At 40.6% G+C, this 21,861-nt stretch overlaps 2 protein-coding genes across 4 annotated transcripts; one reads left to right on the forward strand and one right to left on the reverse strand.

Moving 5' to 3' along the window:
* The first annotated feature begins 5,088 nt into the window (after positions 1–5,088).
* On the forward strand, positions 5,089–12,350 carry aagab (alpha and gamma adaptin binding protein). 2 transcript variants are annotated; one of them, XM_078789175.1, is made up of 11 exons: positions 5,089–5,249; positions 6,466–6,595; positions 10,390–10,580; positions 10,666–10,762; positions 10,830–10,919; positions 10,991–11,074; positions 11,155–11,234; positions 11,317–11,404; positions 11,478–11,582; positions 11,674–11,723; positions 11,802–12,350. In XM_078789175.1, the coding sequence occupies exons 3-11, from the start codon at positions 10,521–10,523 to the stop codon at positions 11,877–11,879; spliced, it is 732 nt and encodes a 243-aa protein (XP_078645301.1). In that variant the 5' UTR covers positions 5,089–5,249; positions 6,466–6,595; positions 10,390–10,520; the 3' UTR covers positions 11,880–12,350. The 2 variants fall into 2 exon arrangements, with proteins under 2 accessions (XP_078645301.1, XP_057931517.2); XM_058075534.2 differs by lacking the exons at positions 5,089–5,249; positions 6,466–6,595 and adding an exon at positions 9,964–10,152.
* Positions 12,351–12,530: 180 nt separating this feature from the next.
* smad3b (SMAD family member 3b) lies at positions 12,531–20,742 on the reverse strand. Of its 2 annotated transcripts, XM_058075533.2 has the most exons (9): positions 20,303–20,740; positions 18,589–18,782; positions 18,380–18,514; positions 18,186–18,260; positions 18,045–18,095; positions 16,339–16,551; positions 16,018–16,155; positions 15,789–15,933; positions 12,531–14,732 (listed from the first exon to the last, which is right to left on the reverse strand). In XM_058075533.2, exons 1-9 carry the CDS (start codon positions 20,503–20,505, stop codon positions 14,609–14,611), a joined length of 1,278 nt encoding a protein of 425 aa, XP_057931516.1. In that variant the 5' UTR covers positions 20,506–20,740; the 3' UTR covers positions 12,531–14,608. The 2 variants fall into 2 exon arrangements, with proteins under 2 accessions (XP_057931516.1, XP_057931515.1); XM_058075532.2 differs by having other exon boundaries at positions 15,789–16,155; positions 20,303–20,742.
* Positions 20,743–21,861: the final 1,119 nt, after the last annotated feature.

Consider the following 21,861-nt stretch of genomic DNA (forward strand, 5'->3'; position numbering starts at 1 on the left):
CACTTTAATGATTCTCTCACTGCCTGATAAATATGTACTACCATACAGGAAATATATGTAACACACACATATATATATATAAAACAGACCTCAGCTGAGGTCTACTATCTGAGTGTAGACTGAGTTGGATGATGACACCTGCCAATCTTCTGTTGATGGTTAACTTATCTGTTTTGCCATTTACTACATACACTAGAGCAGGGGTCTCAAACTCAATTTACCTGGGGGGCACCAGAGCTAGGTTCTGGGTGAAGCCGGGCCGCATCAGGTTTTCAAAAAAAAAACAAAACGCATTTATTAAAAACTGGGAAAAAATCTATATAAAAACTATCTTCAATGCTTTTGCTTCTGCTATACTCACACTTTTTCAGTACTTTGGTTCCGGTTTTCCACACTGTTCTCAAATATCTTAATTTTTATTTTTCTATACACAAAATAAGATAAAAAAATAAACAAATTAAGAATAAAGACAATTAATCAATAAATCAGTAATAAATAAGTAAAATAATAATAAAACAGCAAATAAGAAAAACGTAAGAAACCACATACAGTTGGTGGAGAATTTTTTTTTCTGATTCAAATGTACAGTATTAACAGTTATTTAACCTTTAACATGAACATTAATGAAACGTTATCATTTCACCCAATTAGCAAGTTAGCATCGTACTCAGTTCCATCTGGGAGCAGCGTCGTAACTTTAACAACATGTTTGATGAGATGCTTTATCTTGACGTGTATTTTCCGTTTTATTCCAAATCATTCCCTGCATTTATTTGTACCCGGCGTCATTTGTACCCAGCGTCATAAGCCTTTAGCTTCATTGCTAATCCAAAGCAAAACAGGGCGGGGTAACAGGGTAGGGTAACAGTATAGGCGGGGCAAAATCATGTTAATTGTGTCCGGTGTGCACACAGCTTTAAGCTGTCATTTCAACATTAAACTTTGGTATCAAGGTGGGGGCCTCAAACTAGCATCTTGCGGGCCGCGAGTTTGAGACCCCTGCACTAGAGTATATACACAGCGTAGTACTTCATCTTGAAGGAATATGGGCGAGCGTGAGCTGGAAGGTGCGTGTCACTGCTGTGCTTCCATTGAGAAGAAAAGCCAGCAAGGTTCTTTTTGGACAGCAGCAGCATGCATGCAAGACATTTTTATGTCTATTACTGCTATATAACAAAACGGTGAAGCACACACAAAAAAGTGCCCATCCCTGACAGTCTCAATAATAACAATAATAATGTATTTGATTTTCACATACAAAAAAAGCACTCACAAATATTAATGTTTTAATCTGAATTAACACTACAAGTGACCTTTATACTATAGTTGACACAACTTTTACGATATTGAGTCAAAACACATCGGTTGTGGTTGTGCTTATCAAATGACCCATTTTCACAGACAAACCTAACCTAAATAACTTAATGCTCAAGAGTTGTCGCCAAAAAAGAAGGTCTCCATCTGTTGACGCTATTAGGTGTAATTTTGACCCTCTTGTGCCTAATGATCCATATGCTAGCTGTGAGAGTGCTGAAGAGTGTGTATGGCCCCTTCAGGCGTTGTATGGCGGCAGATCTACATGTCTTTAACCTCTGTGTGTGCGCGCGTGTATGTATTAAAGCTCAAACAGGTCCAGGGGCTTTTCAGGGGACTCAAACGTCACGCTGGAGGGCCCATGAAAAGCATCTTCCTCCTCCCTCCTCATTGGACTCTTCTAGGTGTTCTTGTGCAGAGCCAGAGGGGGTGTTATTGTTGGTTTATTGTGAAAGCTCATGTTGTGTTACCAAGAGTCAGCTTCCTCATGCTGAGTCCCCCTAAGCAAGCAATGATTAAACAAATATATGCATGTAAGACAAGGAAATACAGTAACCGCTAAAGAAATTTGACTTTCCGCTGAAACTTATTTGTTTAATAAGCAATTTAATTATAATTTTTTAGTGAGCAATTATTTTGGTTTTATTTTTTTTATATTAATCCATAATATTTGTTATTCATGAAAGATTAATCCCTATTATTTTATGAGGATCTCACAACCATCTGCCCCAAATAATGTATCTATTCAGAAGTGTGAGTATCTATGTGTTATTGTGTGTATTTCAGTGCCCAGCTAATGAGAGTTGTATCTCAAAAGAAACTGCAAAACATCCATCCACAGTTTGTGCTGTGGGGACAAAATAGAAAAGGGATCAAATATTCATGCTTGTTTGCCTGAACCTTTATAATATTTTGACACATTCCAAATTGCTATCTTGAATATTAAGTGGTAAGTACAGAAGATATTGTAAAGCATTAAAGCGATGAATGTATTTTATGAGAAAACAATGTCATGATATAGAGAGTCGGGTAATGAGGAGCACAGGATGTGGGCTTTGCTTTGATTAAAAGAGTGAGGCGTAGGATAAAGGCCAGTTTAAGTGTTGTGTCCATATGGTCCCCAGGCCCCGAGGCTATGGGCCTCCACTTGGGGGCTTCAAAACTCTTCGCTCTTCATGGGACCCCAGCTGGTGAAACAAACCCCATTTACTCTCCTGCGCTGCCTCGGCCGCCATTATGGACCTTGGCGGAGACTCAGCCCCTCTCTGCCATAATTAACAGCACCGATGCCACAACAATTATTGCCCCGCGCCGCACATACGCCATGAATGAGATGAGCTAATGGGAGCGAAAGAACAGAGTGAGTAACAGAAGTTAGAGATGAATGCTGCTCTTTCTAAAGGAATAACAAGTAAAAGGCTTGTGCTGCAAGCGCACAGTCATTAGGCTCTAAATAGTTTACACAAAGCTCCCCATTAAATGGCAAAATGCGGTAATTAACACATGACAGAAAATCAAAGGCTATTTGTAAGCATATGAGAAGTAAGAGCCAGGGGCTTGTGCGCAGATTACAACTGTAGTGAATGAATAGTTTAGCAGTCATTAAACACATTTTATTTGGTTGGAATTCATTTAAAGTGTTTTGAAAAACAAATGCAACTTTTTTTTTCATAAAAAACATAATAACAATGGCACAGTTCTAGATCTACAGTAGAGCCCTCTGGTCTCCAGGGGGTGTCAAAATATTGGACAGAATATTCACTTTCAATATAATAATATTAAAAAGTAGTGTCTATTAAAGCTCACTTTAATTCAAATGTAAAGCATTAATTTCATTTTCTGCCTCAGCTGGAGCCTATCCCAGCTGTCTTCGGGCGAGAGGCGGGGTACACCCTGGACTGGTGGCCAGCCAATCACAGGGCACATATAGACAAACAACCATTCACACTCACATTCATACCTATGGACAATTTGGAGTCGCTAATTAACCTAGCATGTTTTTGGAATGTGGGAGGAAACCGGAGTACCCGGAGAAAACCCACACAAGGGGAGAACATGCAAATTCCACACAGAGATGGCCAAGGGTGGAACTGAATTTGTGTCTCCGAGCTGTGAGGCCTGCATGCTAACCACTCGTCCGCTGTGCAGCCCAAAGGTAAAGCAATACCCAATTAATATTCACATGATAACAATAAGTCTCATCATTTTCGTACATAGTTCTTAGTATAGTTATTGTGTGCTATACAGTGGAACCTCAGTTAGCATCCCCTTTGGTTAGCATGTTTTTCAGTTACGCTGAAAATTGACACCACAATTTTGCCTCAGCATTCTTTGGTTAGCGTGCAATATAGCACACATTTTGTTGTGATGTTAATACACTGTGTGTGTCCAATTCCCGAAACGTCCTTCCTTGTAAGTATACCTTTAGCTAGCATTTTAGCTAGCAACATATTTTTACACTTTGACTAATTTGACAATTATAGTTTTACGTGCATAAAACGGAAAATAAAACATGAACACATGAAACCTTTAAACATGAAATTGACAAGTGAACAATTAAGGTTACTTTTACCTTCATTGAAGATGTGACTTCCCAAAGACACGATGTGGTAGCGTGATCAATCACCACCATCTTCCTGTTTTCATTCACGTCAAGAATTGTCGATTAATGGGGGCGGGGCGCCATATGAAATCTCCCCTCAGGCGCCCGTTTGCACATGCTAATTTTGAACGGCTGTCCCATCACGTGACGACCTCAATGTGCGGGGGGGGGTTTTCTCACACAGGAGGAAGACGCTAGAACAGCTTCTCAAACCCACCCTTAATGTGACCTATTCTTTGGTGTGCTTAACGGTGGAAAGGAATCCAGCCTATTTTTGAGCTGCCGCATCTCAACAAGGAGCGCAAAGCTCATTTCAACATCCAGCTGTTCCTGTAATGTTGTCTGCTGCTTATCTCGTGGCTAAGATGGTTAACTTTAAGTGGCTCATTCCTCATTGACGTGGGTGTGTGCAAAAAATACAACAGTAATGCATTTTAATTTGAGCAGCTTTGGGAGGGAGCCATGGGAAGAAATTGTGATATAAAAAATCATTAATTTAGGCAAAATTGTGCCATCAAAATCTCTGATTACACACAGATAGTGTGTGATCAAAATCTGAAATAAAAATTAGATGAGATGAAATATACAATTTTCCCTTGCCTGGTAGACCATGATCGACTATTAGTCAGTACAAGTGATATGTAGTATCATGGTCACTAAGCAACAGTAATGACACAAAACATTGATGAGACATTACCGCATGGAAAAAAGTTATCCTCACTGTTCATGTGGAAGTGGTACATTTTTGGCTTCTTAATTTTAGAAAAAATAAAGCTATTTAGCGGCTGTCTGTTGCCCCTGAAGTATAAGAGTTGCATAATGTGATGTAAACAATGAATAAAAGGACAATAAAGGCAAATAAAGGTATGTTATTTCATGTGTACATGGCTCTAATGTATGAAATGTATTTAGAAAGTTATCAACAGGTTTTCTAATCTCAAACAATGAAAATATTCTACTTATTAACTGGATCCTTGCCGCAATTAATATACCATTATGGTGGTCCGGTCTAGAACCAATGTTCTACTGGCCTAACCACTACCAAAAACACTGACCTACATTTTGAACTTAAATTTGTAGTATTTGCTCCATTAAATTAGATTAAATTATTCCCCACAGTCACACAATCTTTATTTTGTCACATGATTGTGTGCAGTATTTCCAAGTCCAGACTTCCCGGGCCCCGGCCACCTCTTCCAGTTCCACCGGAAGGACCCCAAGGCGATCCCAGGCCAGCTGTGAGACATAATCCCAGTTGTAATTGCTTGATCCGAACAAAATTGTTCTGCACAATAGGTTGCGCCCACAAAGGCTGACTGAGGAGAAATATCTGGTAAGTAAGTGTATTTTACTTGACATATGCAGTACACAGTCTGCAAGAGAGAAGATCAAGAATACTACTGCTACAAGTTTTTAGCTTTGTGTTTGTACTTGATTTATCACAGTATACAAAAGAACAGATCTGTTATTGTAACAGCCAGCAGGCTTCTGACCTCTCCTGTTTTCTAGCAGGTTGAATTGATAAAAGCTGCCGATGGGAGGCCCGTTCTATCCTTCACCTCTTTAATGTGTGCTAGCAATGAGCTCCTTGGGAATACAACTAATTACTTCACATCTGTATTTATTTGATCCACAAGGAATTATCCCTTCTGTCACAGGCAGAATGCGCTGGAAGCCATAGGTAGCAGTGATTCATCTCAGCAACACGTCTGGCACCCTTGAACAACAAAACAGCGGGAAAATCAATAGAAATAAATGAAGAATACCGTGTCACTGTAATGCAAAATGGTGTAATAAATGCATAGAGAGGCTGGATGGAAAATGTTAATGCGGTATCAGATTGAGGCCATAAAAAACAATGCAGAAATTCTACTAATGCAGCAGTTAAATGGAGTTAATCAAAACAATGAAAGCGGGATGGAAACTATTAAACATTTAATAATTAATTCAAAATATATATCTCTGATGTTCACTCCTAAACAAAACATATTTGCAATTTGAAAAGTAGTAGAAATTAAATGACACCTACTGTATAAGGTGATTATTTGGTTATCATTTTCTCTATTGCCCTCTAGAGGACGATTCACAAACTACAGTCTTGTGAATTCAATGTGTACAACTCAAATTTATTCTAATCATGTGAATAAATTGAACAAAAAGGTAAATAATATCAGTTTTAAGATATCCTCCTCCAGATGCCAGTAGAAATACACAGTTCACCTCTACATAGTCCATGAAAAAATGTTCCAATCAGGCTATGATAACCCATTACCTTTTATACCGGTGTCTGACTATTTTGGATGTTCTGCAGGATGTCAAATTGCCTCAAGCTCAACCACAATGGCTCTTGAGGGGTACCCTGTCAGAATAAGGCCACACAATGTTTCCACAGCACTGTTTCATAACCTCTTTAATTGCCTTTACTCACAATCTGTAGCTCGGCACTACTACCCCCTGTTGAGTTCCCTAATAGACCTTGGGGGTGGGCTCGTTTAGTCTAATCATACAGAGGTGTAGCCTGATGATTAATTTCTGTTAATATCTCGCAGGTGCCACGTGTGCCGTGCAGCAGAGCAACCTGTTGCATTGTGTCCATCTACCGCTGGGCCACACCGAGCCAAAAGCTCCAAGAGTGAAGTCTGGGTTTGTGCCTGAGCCACAATCCTCAACTGAATCAAGGTAATTAAATGATTGGATTCATGCTAATTAACAACAATGGGGTTCAACTTTCTAATTATCCTTGTTCACACAGCACTCTCCGTAGCCACCCCAAGTGCACATAAAGCATTCCATCTGCTGGTAATTAGGCCCAATAATTTTACACGCCAGCTAAATGATTTACAATGCACATGGCTGATAATAGCATACATGTTAGCGTGGTGGTTAAATTGGAGCAGGGATGCATCCTCGTTTGCACTTCAGAGATCATTTTCTCTCAACTTTATTTGATTTTGGTCACAGCAGGGGAAAAAGCACCTTTGTGCCAATTGCAAATATTTAATGTAATGACTTTTCATTTGGTTAATCTGCAAATCAAAGAGCAATTGAGACTAAACTGTTGTGTTCGCTGGCATGGGGGACTGTCATCATCCTGTGAATGCATTCCTGCAGAGAGTCATTTGAACCTGTTCCTCCACCTTGGCTGTAGAGCGGTGGAACACAGTGTGTTTTTGTGTGTGTGTGTGTGTGTGTGTAGAAAGCTACCTAATGAAGGGATGTGGATAATGGTGCACTTGGAAGACTGGATGTTTTTCCAGTTGGCTGCCAGATGCTGGCGATGGAGAGAGGGGGTGATCACACACAAATCATCACATTGCTGCACTGCTCAAACGCATCAAGCCAATCTCTCTCTGGGAAGCAAACCAAGCATAAAAAACACCTTAATTAATTTAAGCGTTTACTTTAGAAACATCTTCTGACAATTAATCCAGTCAGGAGGTACATGATGCCACTGCCAGGGGAAGATAAGCAGGCTTAATTAACAGGCGTTGAATGTTTAAAGAGAAAGAACATACATTTTCTGGATGTATACACACACACAAGGGTGTTAAAAATAAATGAACTTGTAAGTGCTAATTAATGAAGTATCAGTGTTCTTAGAGATGCCCAATGGCTGCTCAGAGAATCCTTGCTGATAAAGAGAAAACATGACAAAGAATATTTCACACACTGATGGAATGAAATTACTCATTTGGACTCTATGCATTTTGGTCAAAACGTTACAACAAATTGCAGCTCCTATAAAAATTAAATGTATGGTCAGTGTGCTGAAATTCGGTATCATAATGACACCAGTACAGGAATAAATAACTTGTAAACATTGTGATATTCAAGAATTAACAAATAATACATTTATTTATAGCAACAGATGCAATCACATGCATTTGTGGCATATGACATCTTCTATTGTTTGTGATCTGTTCCAACACCTTTATCGAGAGTGACCAAAAGTCCTGTTTTCCCAGAACATGTCCTGTTTTCACATCCTGTCGAAAATGCGCTGGTTTTCATTGGTACATTGCATTGAGCAGCATTAGGGGAGAAAGTTGGGTCCGCAGTTACAGAGACAAACTGCAAGTCCTTCTAAGTAATGTGTCGTGGGAATGCCTGGATGTCGGCTGTGGGTGGAATACATTAAAACAGATCATTTTTGCGGGAGGAACGAAATCCAAAGAAATACAGCTGAATAGGTGCAGATTCTAGAAGACCTAGAAAGCTTTCTGTGCTGGTTATTATGTGTAGATGCTCTATAGAAGTCCACAACTCAATGAAAAGGGCTGAAAAATTAGAATAATAGGTGTCCTTTAACCAAACCTCAAGCATACCTCACACAAAAAGTCAAACAAAAAGCAAACCACATGCTCAGAGTTCATCCTTAGACGTCAACACTGAAGCCTTGTGTGAATTGCTAAAGTCACGCATGACAACGATTGGAAACCTGACTTTTTATGTGGCATAAAAGACATATTTTTCACACGTAATTTAGCTGATTCCCAAAAGGACACTGAATTTTGAGGTTCCACTGTCATCTTCATATACAACAACATCTCTAATTGTTATTCATGTCTTGGTTTGAATATGTCATCACTCATAAAACACAAGTTTCTGCAGGCCTCCCTGATTTGCCACCTAATGTCCACATCCCCACCCACGCTTCCCCGTTCTCTGCAGACCACTGAGCTCTCTGACAGACCACAAGTAGAGGCCAGGTGCTGAGAGATGCTGCGCTCAAAGGCACACATCTGTTTCCAGCAGGGCTGTGAGGATGGGGCACCTTTTTGTAAAGTTGCTCAAATCCAGCAGCACATTCCCTGGCACAGGTGCAACACAGAGTAAAGCTGGCGTGACTCGCAGGAAGTCGGCAGATAGCCAGTGATTAGCAGTTGGGGAAGCTACGGCTGTCTTATTGGCATGCTAGAGCAGGTACGCGCGTCTGTCCTGAGACAGCTGTAAAGCAGTAGCCCATAGCACAGCAATCAAGTGCCTGCTTCTTTAGAAGAATGCTGATGTGCTGCAATCTGCTGCTTTTTTGCAGCCAACTCTTTCCATCTGTCCAATATCACAGTGACAGTCTCGGCCTCTTCCTTGTCACTTCAGGTACCGATTCATCAAAATATATAGGAGTAGTACAGAAAGTGTGTAAACTATATCTAAAAGAAATGCCGACCTTTGCGGAGATGAATGTGTTTGTTGTGACAGGGGTAGCCTGACCTTTATGTCACCATCACTCTGAGTGAGACCTTTGAACATCTATTAATGCAGGGCGCTACCATCACTCTTCACTCCTGCATGGGGAGTCCATCCCGCTGATTGAAAGAGTAAATATCAGTGAAAGCAACACTGATATCTAATTTATCCTTGTGGATTCGCAAGGTCTTGTAATATAAAGAGGAAAGTGCTATGGGTAAATTCATCAAATTATCACTCTAGACAAAGCGAATCAATGCAATCCTCTCCAGACTGAATAAATACATTAATTATGTTCTATGTTCTAATAGACAGCATAACCAATAATGAGTTCTTAGCACCAATAAGAAGTACATAACGTCTCGCATTCACCCATCAAGTTCTTCCAAAGTCGATAGAGATACATAGATTTAATTCCCATACATCATGGAACATGCACTAATAATTGAGAAAAACATTACAATATATGAATAAATGATACATATTTTAAAATATGGAGTTACTTTTCAATCACCCTGTACATATTTTGTTCTTGCCCTGTTTTTATTCAGGTTATAATAATGATCAACAAATAATTGGACAACACAAAATTATAGATCTTTAAACAGTTACAGTTTAAATAAAACATGTCAGTATTAGTGTCCGCAATATTATCCTTGTATTTACTTGGCATCGAACCCATCAAATTTGGCGTGGGCCACCCCGACGTGAAGAACCAGATTTTTAAAAAGCATTTGAATAATACACACTAAGCGTATTCAGTATGGCTATAGTTTAATTTTATTAGACGCTCTGCATAATAAAAAGTAATTCACATAAGAAATAACTTGAACGTTGAACCGGAAGCAACAGTCGAAAGGTCCGTTTTACTTCATTTTTACGGCACTTTAAGCATTTTACGTCACTTAAAGCTAGAAGCCAACGAAGTCTACCTGTAATATTGTTTTGTATTAAAATGTCTGACTCAGAGGACGCTGCAGATATGCCTATCCCGTGTATAGTTGTCACTAGCTGTGACAGTGGCTTTAAAGAGGAGGAACTGATCCAGCGTAAGTGTTCGGGTATTTACATTATGTGTCACGCATGCTAATGCTAGCTAGAATTAGCTAACACAGGTGATGGTGATGTTGTCGAAGGCAATATAATATCCATTTGGATGTTGATGCTTGGAAATAGTGACGTTAAACGTTAGTGACGATTCAATTGTGTCTGTTTGTGAGCTCGGCTGGGTAAATATAAATTAAGTGGGCACACTTAATCAACCAGATGTGGTGTTTCTGTCACAGAAATCATCGCTACACAGACATTACCAGAGGCGAGAAAGAGGGATGAAACAGTAGTGTGGTACCCATGGACCATCAACAACAAGTATTACACAGCAGATGTCAGCCTGTGTGTTGTACCAAGCACTTTCCAAATGTCTTCAGAGATTGCACAAACCATGCAGGCTTTCATAGCCTATGTTAATAGCACAAAGGTATGGAACCTAATGATAAGGTGGACGGAAGACTGATCAGTTTCATCAGTGATACATTAAGGATGTTTCAATGCCTGTTTTGCAGAAAGACGGTCTGGAGAAGCTCCATCCGTGGGTATCAGTAGTGGAAGACATTGCTCCAGAGGTGCTCATTTTAGTGTGTGACAGAGTTTGTGAAGATGGTATGTTTCCTTCACCATTGCACTCTGACTGATCCTTAATTTTCCTTAACTTGAGTCAATTCTTTAGGTATTACGAGACATGAAGCACAGCAGTGGTGTTTGAGGCACGGCTTTGAGCTGGTGGAGCTCAATCCTCAGGAGTTGCCTGACGAAGATGGTGAGAAAGCTCCATGCATTCAGCCAACACATTTTTTGTTAATGTACCTGATGTCGTCTTTTCTCTGTCAGATGACTTCCCAGAATCCACAGGAGTAAAGAGAATTGTCCAGGCTCTCAATGCAAACGTGTGGTCCACTGTGGAGATGAAGGATGGTCAGCAAGAATGCTTTTACTCATAGTTATTTTGTCTTTAAATCATGCATAACTTTACACATTTTTCTGGCATCAAACAGGACACAATCAGGGCTTTGGTCTCATGAGTAGTTTGGTGGCTGCTCGACACAACAACCCCCGTAAATGTCAGGAGCCACAAGTCAGTGCCACCTTATGAGCATTTTATTCACAACATTGCTTTTTTTGCTTTTACCAACGATGTATTTATACTTCTGTAACAGTCCTCCAGTCTGCCAGCAGAGGGCACTCTTGTTCATGAAGTGGTTCACCATACAGAGAGAACCAACTCTCAAGATAATACAGTTGTTGGTGAGTTAACAGGGAAGATGTTCCATCAACCATAATAATAAAGCATGCCTCATTCTATCATGGGTCCTCTCAGATGCAATGACAAATTTAGACATTCAGGAGCTTGCAAATCTCACCGCTGGAGATGCAGATGTGGATAACTTTGAGCGCCTCTTCACCAAATTAAAAGAAATGAAAGGTAAATTAACCAATATATTTAGATTTTGGAATTTTTAAGTTGTGTGCACACAGCCAGCTTAATGCTATGTTTTTCTTTTGGCAATTTGCAGACAAAGCATCATCATTACCACATGAGCAGAGAAAGGTTCACGCAGAGAAGGTAAGCGACCCTAGTTTAAAGACAAGTATATGTTATGGATTGCATCTACATTGTGGGGGGAAAAAATCTGCTTTCCAGGTAGCAAAAGCCTTCTGGACAGCTATCGGTGGTGATGATGATGAGATAGACGGGCTATCATCCGGTGAAGAAAGCTAACGGAAGTGTTACCCAGTCGACATATCTCCTACCTTTCATGGCTCTCCTGCAAGATCCGGCGCCCACCTTAAATGGATGCTTAAAAACCTCTAAAGCAGACATGCTCATGGACTACTGTAGACAGGCCGGGGTCCTTCCAAAACACATTGGATTAGCAGATGCATATCCTGTTGGGGAGAGAAGAGAGGCAATAAATGGACCCTCAGACATGGGTCATCCAGTGAAAATAACAGATTTTTTTCCCCTTTGGGTGCATTTGTCACAATTATCTTAAGTGACATGACTTGCCTTACGTTAAGATTAATAGTCAAACTATGAATATTCTGTTGAGTCAACATAAAGATGTCTTGTGTGAATAACTTTGTTTTCAATATTATTACTGTATAGGCCCCATTTTAACTTTTGTTTTTTGATCATGGTGTCAACATCAGTGATATAACTGGTATATTACAATAAAAATTATATAGTGTATTTCTTTGCTGCTTGAAAGTGCTAATTTGACCAACCTTTGAGACAGCTTTTCCAGTGGTGTCGCAGCTGCAGCTCTCCATGTCACTCAGGTGTGTGAGTGACATGGAAGAAAACTGAGAATCGCTTGCGGAGTCCTTAGGTACTATACCTGTTGGTTTGCATGTAGAAATGTATCTGCTTGGTGAATTGCACAAACCGTAGTATTTTTGTCTCCTTACATTTATTTTACTATGAGATGTTGGCATAACAAAACAGGCCGTTTAGAGCAAACATATGACCCTTTGAACAAAGAATGTACATGAAAAAGAAGACATCTAAGCAACACCACAAGAACATACAAAGCTCTACCAACTAACCAATACACTCTTTTGCATGACTGCTTTCAAACAGATTATGTTGGGACTGGACTGGAAGTGCATGAATATTAACATGGCAAAGACAATGTCTAAGGACAGGGAGCATATTAAACATGCTTGTGGCATTGAACAAACAATACTGGACACACAATAAACCACTAAAACTGAACCTGTACACCAATCAACACAGTAAACTGGAAGTGCATCATTCACCCACACAGAGCAGATTGGCCATTGGTTGGTGCTTTGAGATAAGACATTTGTGTTTCATCCAGACATGCCGCAGCATCAATACTAGCAAGTGCAATGATCCTACAGTATATGTTACACCTCAGTTAACCAATAAATGACAAGAGAGCAGGCTGAGTCACAATGTCCACGGTTTCATTCAATGCATAACTACAAGAAATCAGAAGCTATAAATAGTTATGTACAATCATACTGAGGCAATAATAAAAAATATATTTCCATGCAGGACACTATGCAAAAATAACTTATAAAATGTGTTTTTCATTGAGTAAAATAGATATCCATACAAGGATGATTTTTTTTTCCAAGAAATTGTGGTGCTTGTGTTCTCTTGTTTCAAATAGATAAAACACCAATTAAGTAACCATCTAACTCATTAATATGATGAAATAATTGTGGGCAAAGTACCTTGTACTTGGACTATTATTGTACACATATTTTTAATCACATTGATCGTTTTTTTTTCCTACTTAAATAAATAGGGGTGCATGATAAATATCAGCCCTATAATTATTGGGTTGATGTGAGGTCATGCTGATAAGTTCAATAACATAAAAATATAGCTATGATAACTGCTAATTTAAAAAAATGCTCCAATGAGGCAAGATTACCATACAGTGGTGTAGAGTGAGCAAACCAAGTGCTTCTTTCTTCTACATGTGATGTGCTGTAAACACACAGCATCAATCGTGTGGGACCTCCAGACTGCCTAAGACACCTCACTCGTTAGTTGCACTCCACAAAAACTTTGCAACGAGAGAAAAAAAACATAGACCCTTAACACACCAAACCCCACCAGCAACCCGAAACGCCAACATCACCAAAAAAGCTGCCCTAACGCCAGTCGCAAAAAAAAAAAGGCCTGGGGCCTGTTCCTATCACCAAAGACCAGCACTCTGATCCACGATTTGTACTTCTGAGTCTGTTATTTTGTTTTGCTTTATCAGGACACATTTACAGGTGCATTTTATCAAATCCTACAGTGAAATCTAAGTTTAAAAAATAATGGATACAAAAAGTTATCAGTATCAGGCCTGAGAAGCAAGAAGTTATCAGTATTGGCTTGAAAGAAAATATTGTACTCCTATTTGTATTCCTACAAATAAACCTCACAATGTAATGATTTACAGATAGCAGTACTGGGACATAAACACCAGTGGAATTGTTCAGTTAATTCACAGAATATCTTAAAACATGGTACATGAGCTGGAATACTATTGTCAACTTGGAAAACTCAATAATTAGGGGGTTTGGATATAGTTCCAAAACTTTTAGAAGCTTGATTTTTATCTTAGGGGATTGTATTTCCTGAGAAATTGACGCAAATGTAAGAAAAAGTAAAAATAACTTGCCTGAATCTACTCCTCTTAGTTGAATGCTCTTGTTTTGTGGGGATACAATCAATGTCCTCAAATTGAACACAAGGCTCTTGCAATGTATGGGTAATTGTAAAGAATCAGAAAGGCAGAATGTATATGTGAAACCTGCAGATAACCTGTAGCTGTGCATGGAACACTCAGAACATTACACGGGGACACTACTGTGCAAAAGCAAAGTGTGAGGTTAAAATGTCACAGCGAGGAGCGGGAGGTGGGTGGGCTAGTCTAATGTGGCTTAACGTGTGAACAAGGGAGAGTGTGGAGGTGGCTGCCTTTAAGACACACTGGAGCAGTGGATGCTGGGAGAACCCATCTGTGTGAGAACCTTGTCCAGCCACTGTAAAGGGCCGTTGAGATGCAGCTCTATCCAGCAGGGAGTGCTGGTCACTGTCTGACGTCTGCAAAACAAAGAAGCTGTGTTCATTGTCATGCATTATTATAAATGTAGAATATAGCTACATTGTGTTTCAAGGGAACAGGCGTGACATTTAGTAGCATAATCCTTACTAAGGCTGTTATTGAGGATACAGATTATGAGGGCTAAGTCATCCAAGGTTCTCTCCGAGGCGCCTGGTGCCAGAAACCTAAGCAGGACGGTGGAATCCCCCTTGCAAGTGTCTCTGATACTGTTCACCTCCCACTGCATGCCTGCCACATTCCTCCTCCATTACTTAACCCGCTCACACTCACTCACAGCAGAACCAAACCCTCCCCCGTCAGCAGCTCTTCCTTCCTGAGCATCATACCAATGTAATAATTAAATATACCGTATTTTCCGGACTCTAAGTCGCACTTTTTTTCATAGGTTGGCTGTTCCTGCGACTTATACTCCAGAGCGACTTATTCATGAAAATGTATATATAGAATTTGACACACAGCCACAAGGAGGCACTCTAGACTTCCTAAGCACCAATATTTCCTACTCCTTAACAATTCAATATTTAAACAGTAGATTTGTTAGGAAATGGCGGAAAGCGGAGGCTACTCTTACTGCTGTGAATGAAAACATAACAGTTACTGTACTTTTTTTTATGTTACATAAACACCGGACACCTTTTCTGTTCATGTTTATTTTTTGTGTAGCTGAATAACCATTGTGTTAGCATATCTTACGCCTATTCAGCCTGTTCTCTATTCTTTTATTAATGTTAGAACTTGCCCTCCAAGATGACGTAATGTCTGTTTTGGTCAAGTAGTTTGTAAAAAGAAATTACCCCTCCAAAATGTGAGTGCGACTTATGTATGTTTTTTTTACACCTAATTATGCATTTTGGCCTTGTGCGATTTATACTCCGGAGCGACTTATAGTCCAGAAAAGACGGTAAAAGGCACTCAAAGTTTTTTTGAGTGCTGCAGCATATCTCACCTTGGAAATGAAAAATGAACTTCTAACAATTTGGAGTCCATGAAGAAGTGGAAAATTAAAGTGATAAGAGTGAAGGCCATGCATTTACCTGTACTCAGCTCCCCATCCTTTGACAAAGCTCATGCGAATGGTGCACATCCTGGTAAGCTGGTAAACTGCCTCAAAGCCCTGGTTGACCGACTGGGCAAGAAGAGCAGCAAATTCCTGGTTGTTGAAGATCTTTAAGTTGCAACCTGAGAAAGAGAAGGTGTATAGTATGACTTTGTGAATTGTCATTCCCCATATTAGGTTTGTGTTTATACTCCTCTCATGCAGACCTGGAGGGATCTTGCAAACAGTAGCAGGATGCCAGCCATAGCGTTGGTTGCAGTTTGGACTCTGGACAAAGATGGCGCTGTCACTGAGACACTCCGCAAACACCTCCCCACCAATGTAGTATAATCTGACACCCTTTCCTGAAAAGGTAGAATAAGAATAAAACTGTGAATATACATTCACTGGCCACAGCTTTAGGCACACCTGGATTGATGGTATCTTAGTCAAAGAGCTTTATTCACACAACATATGAGAAACAGACGTCTCTATGATGCAGTGCATCTTAATACAAGTCTACACCTTACATGAAACAACACAGTTACCTATATGTCTGCGTGTGAGCTCCACTGCAGAATTGCGATTAACATTGGACAGCAGGCCAAGACAGAAGCGCTCCGAATTGGAGGGGTCAGTGAAGCCATCGACTGTGAGGGACGGCTGGGAGGCATGGAAGGTTTCTCCTACACGCTGGTTGAGTTCATAGTACGAGATGGAACACCAGAAAGCGGACTCACAGTATGTCACAGGTTGTAAGTCTGTGTGAATGGAAGTTGAGTGATTAGATTTCATGAGAAGAAGAAAGCCACAATGGGGTTAGTGTTTAATTATGAACATACACACTGCAGATAACTACTGCCTTTGATTTGTCTTCCACATGCTCTTTCCCATGACCCCAGCCAGGAAGGGCTACGACATGACGTCAAGTACCTATTTATTTTTTAATGCTGACCTCCTGGTGACTTTGCACATAGATTGAATAGCCTGGCAACCGGATATTAGCATTATTACATTACCTTGAGCTGTCAGTACCTGATCTCCCCGCAAAACACACACAATGAACCTTTTCATTCTATGCTTACTCTGTTACTAACTTATAGCATCACCTCAAAAAACTTTTTGTATTAAAAAATAATAGTGAAAATCATACTTTTCCCATTTAAGTGGGTAGGTTTAAAGACAAATTCCACCCATACATTTTCTATACCGAGGATGGGGTACACCCTGGACTGGTCGCCAGCCAATCACAGGGCACATATAGACAAACAACCATTCACACTCACATTCATACCTATGGACAATTTGGAGTCACCAATTAACCTAGCATGTTTTTGGAATGTGGCAGGAAACCGGAGTACCCGGAGAAAACACACACACACACACACACACACGGGGAGAACATGCAAACTCCACACAGAGTGGGGAATCGAACCCAGGTCTCCAACCACGCATCCAACATGCAGCCACAAATTCCACCATGAGATGAAAATCTTTCATGTTATGTCAAAAACCGTATTACTTAGTGGCTAAGGGAGTTTGTTTATTTAAGGGCCTCATTAGTTTTTTATCAGGACCTTCTGCTTTTTGTGCTGTTTTTTTTTCATTAATTTATGGACACATACCTAACTACAAAATGCTATAAACCAAGGAACACCTGTACTAGATAACTAAATAATATTAACCAACATATATTCCATGGCTGCACGGAGCTAGGAGACCCGAGTTCGATTCCACCCTCGGCCATCTCTGTGTGGAGTTTGCATGTTCTCGCCGTGCATGCGTGGGTTTTCTCCGGGTACTCCGGTTTCCTCACACATTCCTAAAACATGCTAGGTTAATTAGTGACTCCAAATTGTCCATAGGTATGAATGTGAGTGTGAATGGTTGTTTGTCTATATGTGCCCTGTGATTGGCTGGCGACCAGTCCAGGATGTACCCCGCCTCTCGCCCGAAGACAGCTGGGCTAGGCTCCAGCACGCCCGCGACCCTTGTGAGTGTGAATGAAAATATATTCCAAACAAAACAGTGAGATGCAAAGTACTTCTACACCATAGTACTTCTACACCACTGCATCAGGCTACTACCACAATAATAAACATATTGGTGTAACCTGGTCTAATACATCTAAGCATCATTATTTATTAAGCGTGATGTCTTTCTGATCTTGTATGGATTTTATAACCTTGTGCTAACATACTGTACCCAACAAAGTTGCACAAATGCTAAATACTGCAATGAAATTGTATCTTACCGAGATTATTGTTTGTGGGTGACACAGGATTGGGTGACAGGCTGGGTGAACCTGAAATAGAGAAGTGGCAACAGGTCCTTAGTTATACCCATCTATATAATTTGAAGGGTGTGGGGAGAAGTTGTGTGTGCATGGACTCACCTGTGTCCATGCTGTGGTTGAGCTGGTGATCATTTGCCTCGCCATCCTCACTCAGGTACCCAGGCGGGGGTGTTTCTGGAAAAACAAAAATCATAAGACAAAAAAAAATCACTTATCCTTGGATGATTTCCATGTTAAATATAAACAGACTTATTTGCAAGCCAGGCTCTCATTCATGTACACTTTTTCCTCACCAGGTATATAGTTACTCTGTGGTTCAATGCCAGCAGGGAAGTTGGTGTTCTCAGGGATGGATGGACTATAGTCATCCAGCGGTGGGAACTCTGCAGGGATATCTGTATGTCGTGGAACTAAGACAGGAGGCAAAACTGGACACACAAAGGTACCACATCAGAGACGGCTGCATAGAGGTTTTGATCACATCGTAGGTAACGGCACTCACTTGGCGTCTCCACTCTCTGGTAGTGATAAGGGTTCACGCACACTTCATCTTTCTTCGTATGGAAGGCATATTCACAGTGATCGAGGGCTCTTAGCTCGTGGTGGGACTGCAGGTCGGGCCAGCGCCATAAGCGGCAGTAGATGACGTGAGGCAGACCTTTTCTGTGCGAGACCTGGAGTCGACCGTCGAGTGACCTGAATGGTACCAACAACAACTGATTTGTAAGCCTTCTTCTCCAAGGTTAGCGGTGTAAGCTTTCTATCCTACATTACCAGAGGAACCATGTGACCTTTAAAATGATGATGACAATAAGTTCCACTTTTTTTCTGGTTTGGCTGGTCCTGCGATTTATTCTCCAGAGCGACTTACAGTAACATGTTTTTTTTCCACGTTTTTTTGCCACCAGGGCACTTGAGGTTTGTATGCCTGTATCTGCTACTCCTATCACACCTATACCACTGAAAATTGACAACGTAAACATCAACTTGCAAAAATAACTGAGAAAGGCAAAACACAAAATTAAAATAGATGCTCTGCTCAATCTTCCACAGTAGTTACGAAATCACTCTCTTATGCTGATCTGCAGTTGGGACTGAGAGCTTGTTTTGTAAATGTCTTTCAACATTGTTTGCCCATTTTTCTCCATATATCAAGCACACAGGTAAGCCAGCATCATTAGCAGCCAAGGCAAAGGAATACATTATGTTCATTCAGAATTGAAGTCTATATTGTTTCAAGATTTTTCTTTTTAGGGATGTATTCATGGACATATGTGACAGTGCTTCGGGTCAAATGCTGACAAGCCCGTTCCTTCCACATTGGAGGTGGAAAGTGCGAGTTTGAAGTACTGTATATTCCCTCTCATCCATCCAGCAGACAGCTGCTGCTCTGTAAACCTGCAGCCTTTCAACCAGTGAAATTAAACCACAATCCAAACAGTGGCCCACACCCAGGAAAGCCTGAAGCTCATTCCCACCCAAAAAACTATTTTAATGTGGGCTACCGCCCACATACTGAGGACATCACATGAGGGGGACTCCCAAGTTCATAGGCTATCAGGCTAGGAGCAGATATAAGTTATGATAAACAGTCAAATAAACCATCTTATTGGTCCTACATGTTGGAGTACAAGTGAAAAGTGATCAGTCTTTTAGCACCATCATGATACACACGTCATTGTTATTGTTTTTTCCATCTTTCCCAAAGTTCAGTCTAAACACCCTCTCAGTCACAATTCAAAGTACTACAAATACGACATTTTTGAAAAATGCAAATATATCAATTATTACATATGGCGAACACTATATTGACGTATTGGACTTTAGGTTACGATAGAGTCTTATGCACAGCAACCTGCTATAAGATCACATATAATTCAGCAATACATTCGAACATTTAACTATTGTACAAACTAATACAAGTTGAAATGTTACGACAAAACCATGCAAAGGTATGAAAAGTATGTTATATTAGCAGGTTGCTTCCACTATAGTATTTCGAAATGAGTCATAATCATCTGAATCATGAACACGAAGCACATTTTAAGCATGTTTCTCTTCCATTTTACGTTTTTAAACAAAGTTAAAGTTGACACAGTATAAAATGGTCATGTTGTGATATTTGTAAATAGTAAAGCTACTGGGCAGGCACAAGATGTCAACAGGACTAGCTTTGCTAGCTTAGCTTAGCCTTAGCCAGCTCCAGGCTTCCTTACCTTGGTATGGTCAAACATTTGGTGTTGACATTCTGTGTTGTGATGGCCTTTTCCAACTCTTCCAACTGTCCCGTCTTTTTCAACTTCTTTACAAGACTTTTCACAGCCTTTTCGCACCATTTCTCCTCTTGGCCGTTCTGCTCCCCCTTCTTCCAGCCGAGAAGCCTCTTCACAATCGGAGGCGTGAATGGTAGTATGGACATTTTAAACGTTGAAATGAATCAACGCTAGTTCGATTTGAAGTGAAAGATTACATATAAATCGATTTTTCTCTCCGGTGATCTAGTAAGCTAAGACAACTGCTTATACGCGCCTTCGCCACACGAATGTGGCTAGTAGCTGAAGGGAGCACACTCTCTCGTCTGTCCGCTCAAGTTAACTGAGTGCGGGTCAGAAAGAAGCAGAACATCCGCCTGTCCTCCTGCCTGCCTGCCTGCCTGCTCCTCCTCCTCCTCCTCCTCTTGCTGCTGCTGTTGCTGCTGCTGCTCTCCGGTCAGCTGCTCCACCATCCCTCCACCTGCTGCACTAAGCACATAAACGTACTGATTTCATTGCACACAACAATGCAAATAGGAAGTGTTAGAAATCCCACCCCAAGGCACATATAGGCTGAAATAAAAATCCAAACCAGATAAAGATCTGCAATACATATGCATCTTTGCAGCACTGGTGTGGCACATGTTTTCTATTGTTTCAGATATTTTAATTGATGAATGTAAATGTGCATTTCCCATAAATGCAATGCTTCACAGCATGCACAAAACGCAGAGAATTGTTTGGGTTTAATGCTCTGCTAAAGCAAACTTTTGCCAGGTTCCGGAAATTTGCAGCACTTAATATCTTGCGTCTCAAAGGGATGATTTACAAGTGGAATGCAACATGTTTATTGTTAGCAAGACTGCAAACTAGCACAGGAGCCATAAAGTGTGGATGCAAATAAAATCATCCCTTATGAAAGACAGATACAACTGTAATATTGTGCTCCATGTCCAGCATCTTGTCCTGCTTTGGTGGTGCTGGTGGATAGGGGACACGGGCTGGACAGCTGGTGCAAAGAGATTTTGTGTGTGTCCTTGTGAAGGGGTTAATGGGGGGGTTGCTTCAGACATGGGGGCAGATGGGCCACAGCAGGCCCGGCAAAGGTCTTACGGAGCGAATGAGGAATGGTTTTGGACAAAAGGCCCGGCGGCCATGTGAATAAGTAATGAATGCACACAATCTGATATGTAACAATGGCATTGTGATGGAGCATTCAAGGGCAACGTGGGAAACAAGCAGCATGTGATCAGCTGGGCTGCTGTCACAACAATACTTTGACAAGGATCTACTATAGCAATTTGTGTAAATATAGCCTTTGTGTAGTGATATGGGAACATTATAGTGATATAGACTCCCTAAGTAGACTTCCTTGCAGTCACAATATAGCTATATGAGACATTTTGCAACAGCATAAAGTAAAAAAAGAAGTTTAATTAGAGGTAACCTGAAGCTGTAATTGTAGCAGAGGCAAATTGTAGTGCTTCACCTCCACAAGGGTGCGGCTATCCAGCCTTCCCTAC

This window comes from Doryrhamphus excisus, linkage group LG1 (genome assembly GCF_037039965.1).
Source record: "Doryrhamphus excisus strain RoL-2023G ecotype Guam linkage group LG1, RoL_Dexc_Guam_v1.1, whole genome shotgun sequence".
NCBI lineage: Eukaryota > Metazoa > Chordata > Actinopteri > Syngnathiformes > Syngnathidae > Doryrhamphus > Doryrhamphus excisus.

Bases quoted from the DNA above. Each gene is read 5' to 3' on its own strand.
- aagab (XM_058075534.2), top strand. From the start codon at position 10,059: ATGTCTGACTCAGAGGACGCTGCAGATATGCCTATCCCGTGTATAGTT. The intron at 10,920-10,990 runs GTGAGAAAGCTC...TTTCTCTGTCAG, and splicing joins GGAGTTGCCTGACGAAGATG to ATGACTTCCCAGAATCCACA. The intron at 11,583-11,673 runs GTAAATTAACCA...GGCAATTTGCAG, and splicing joins CAAATTAAAAGAAATGAAAG to ACAAAGCATCATCATTACCA.
- smad3b (XM_058075532.2), bottom strand. From the start codon at position 20,505: ATGTCCATACTACCATTCACGCCTCCGATTGTGAAGAGGCTTCTCGGC. The intron at 16,552-18,044 runs GTAAGATACAAT...CCATTCACACAG, and splicing joins ACCCACAAACAATAATCTCG to ACTTACAACCTGTGACATAC. The intron at 16,156-16,338 runs GTAACTGTGTTG...CTACCTTTTCAG, and splicing joins GCTCACACGCAGACATATAG to GAAAGGGTGTCAGATTATAC.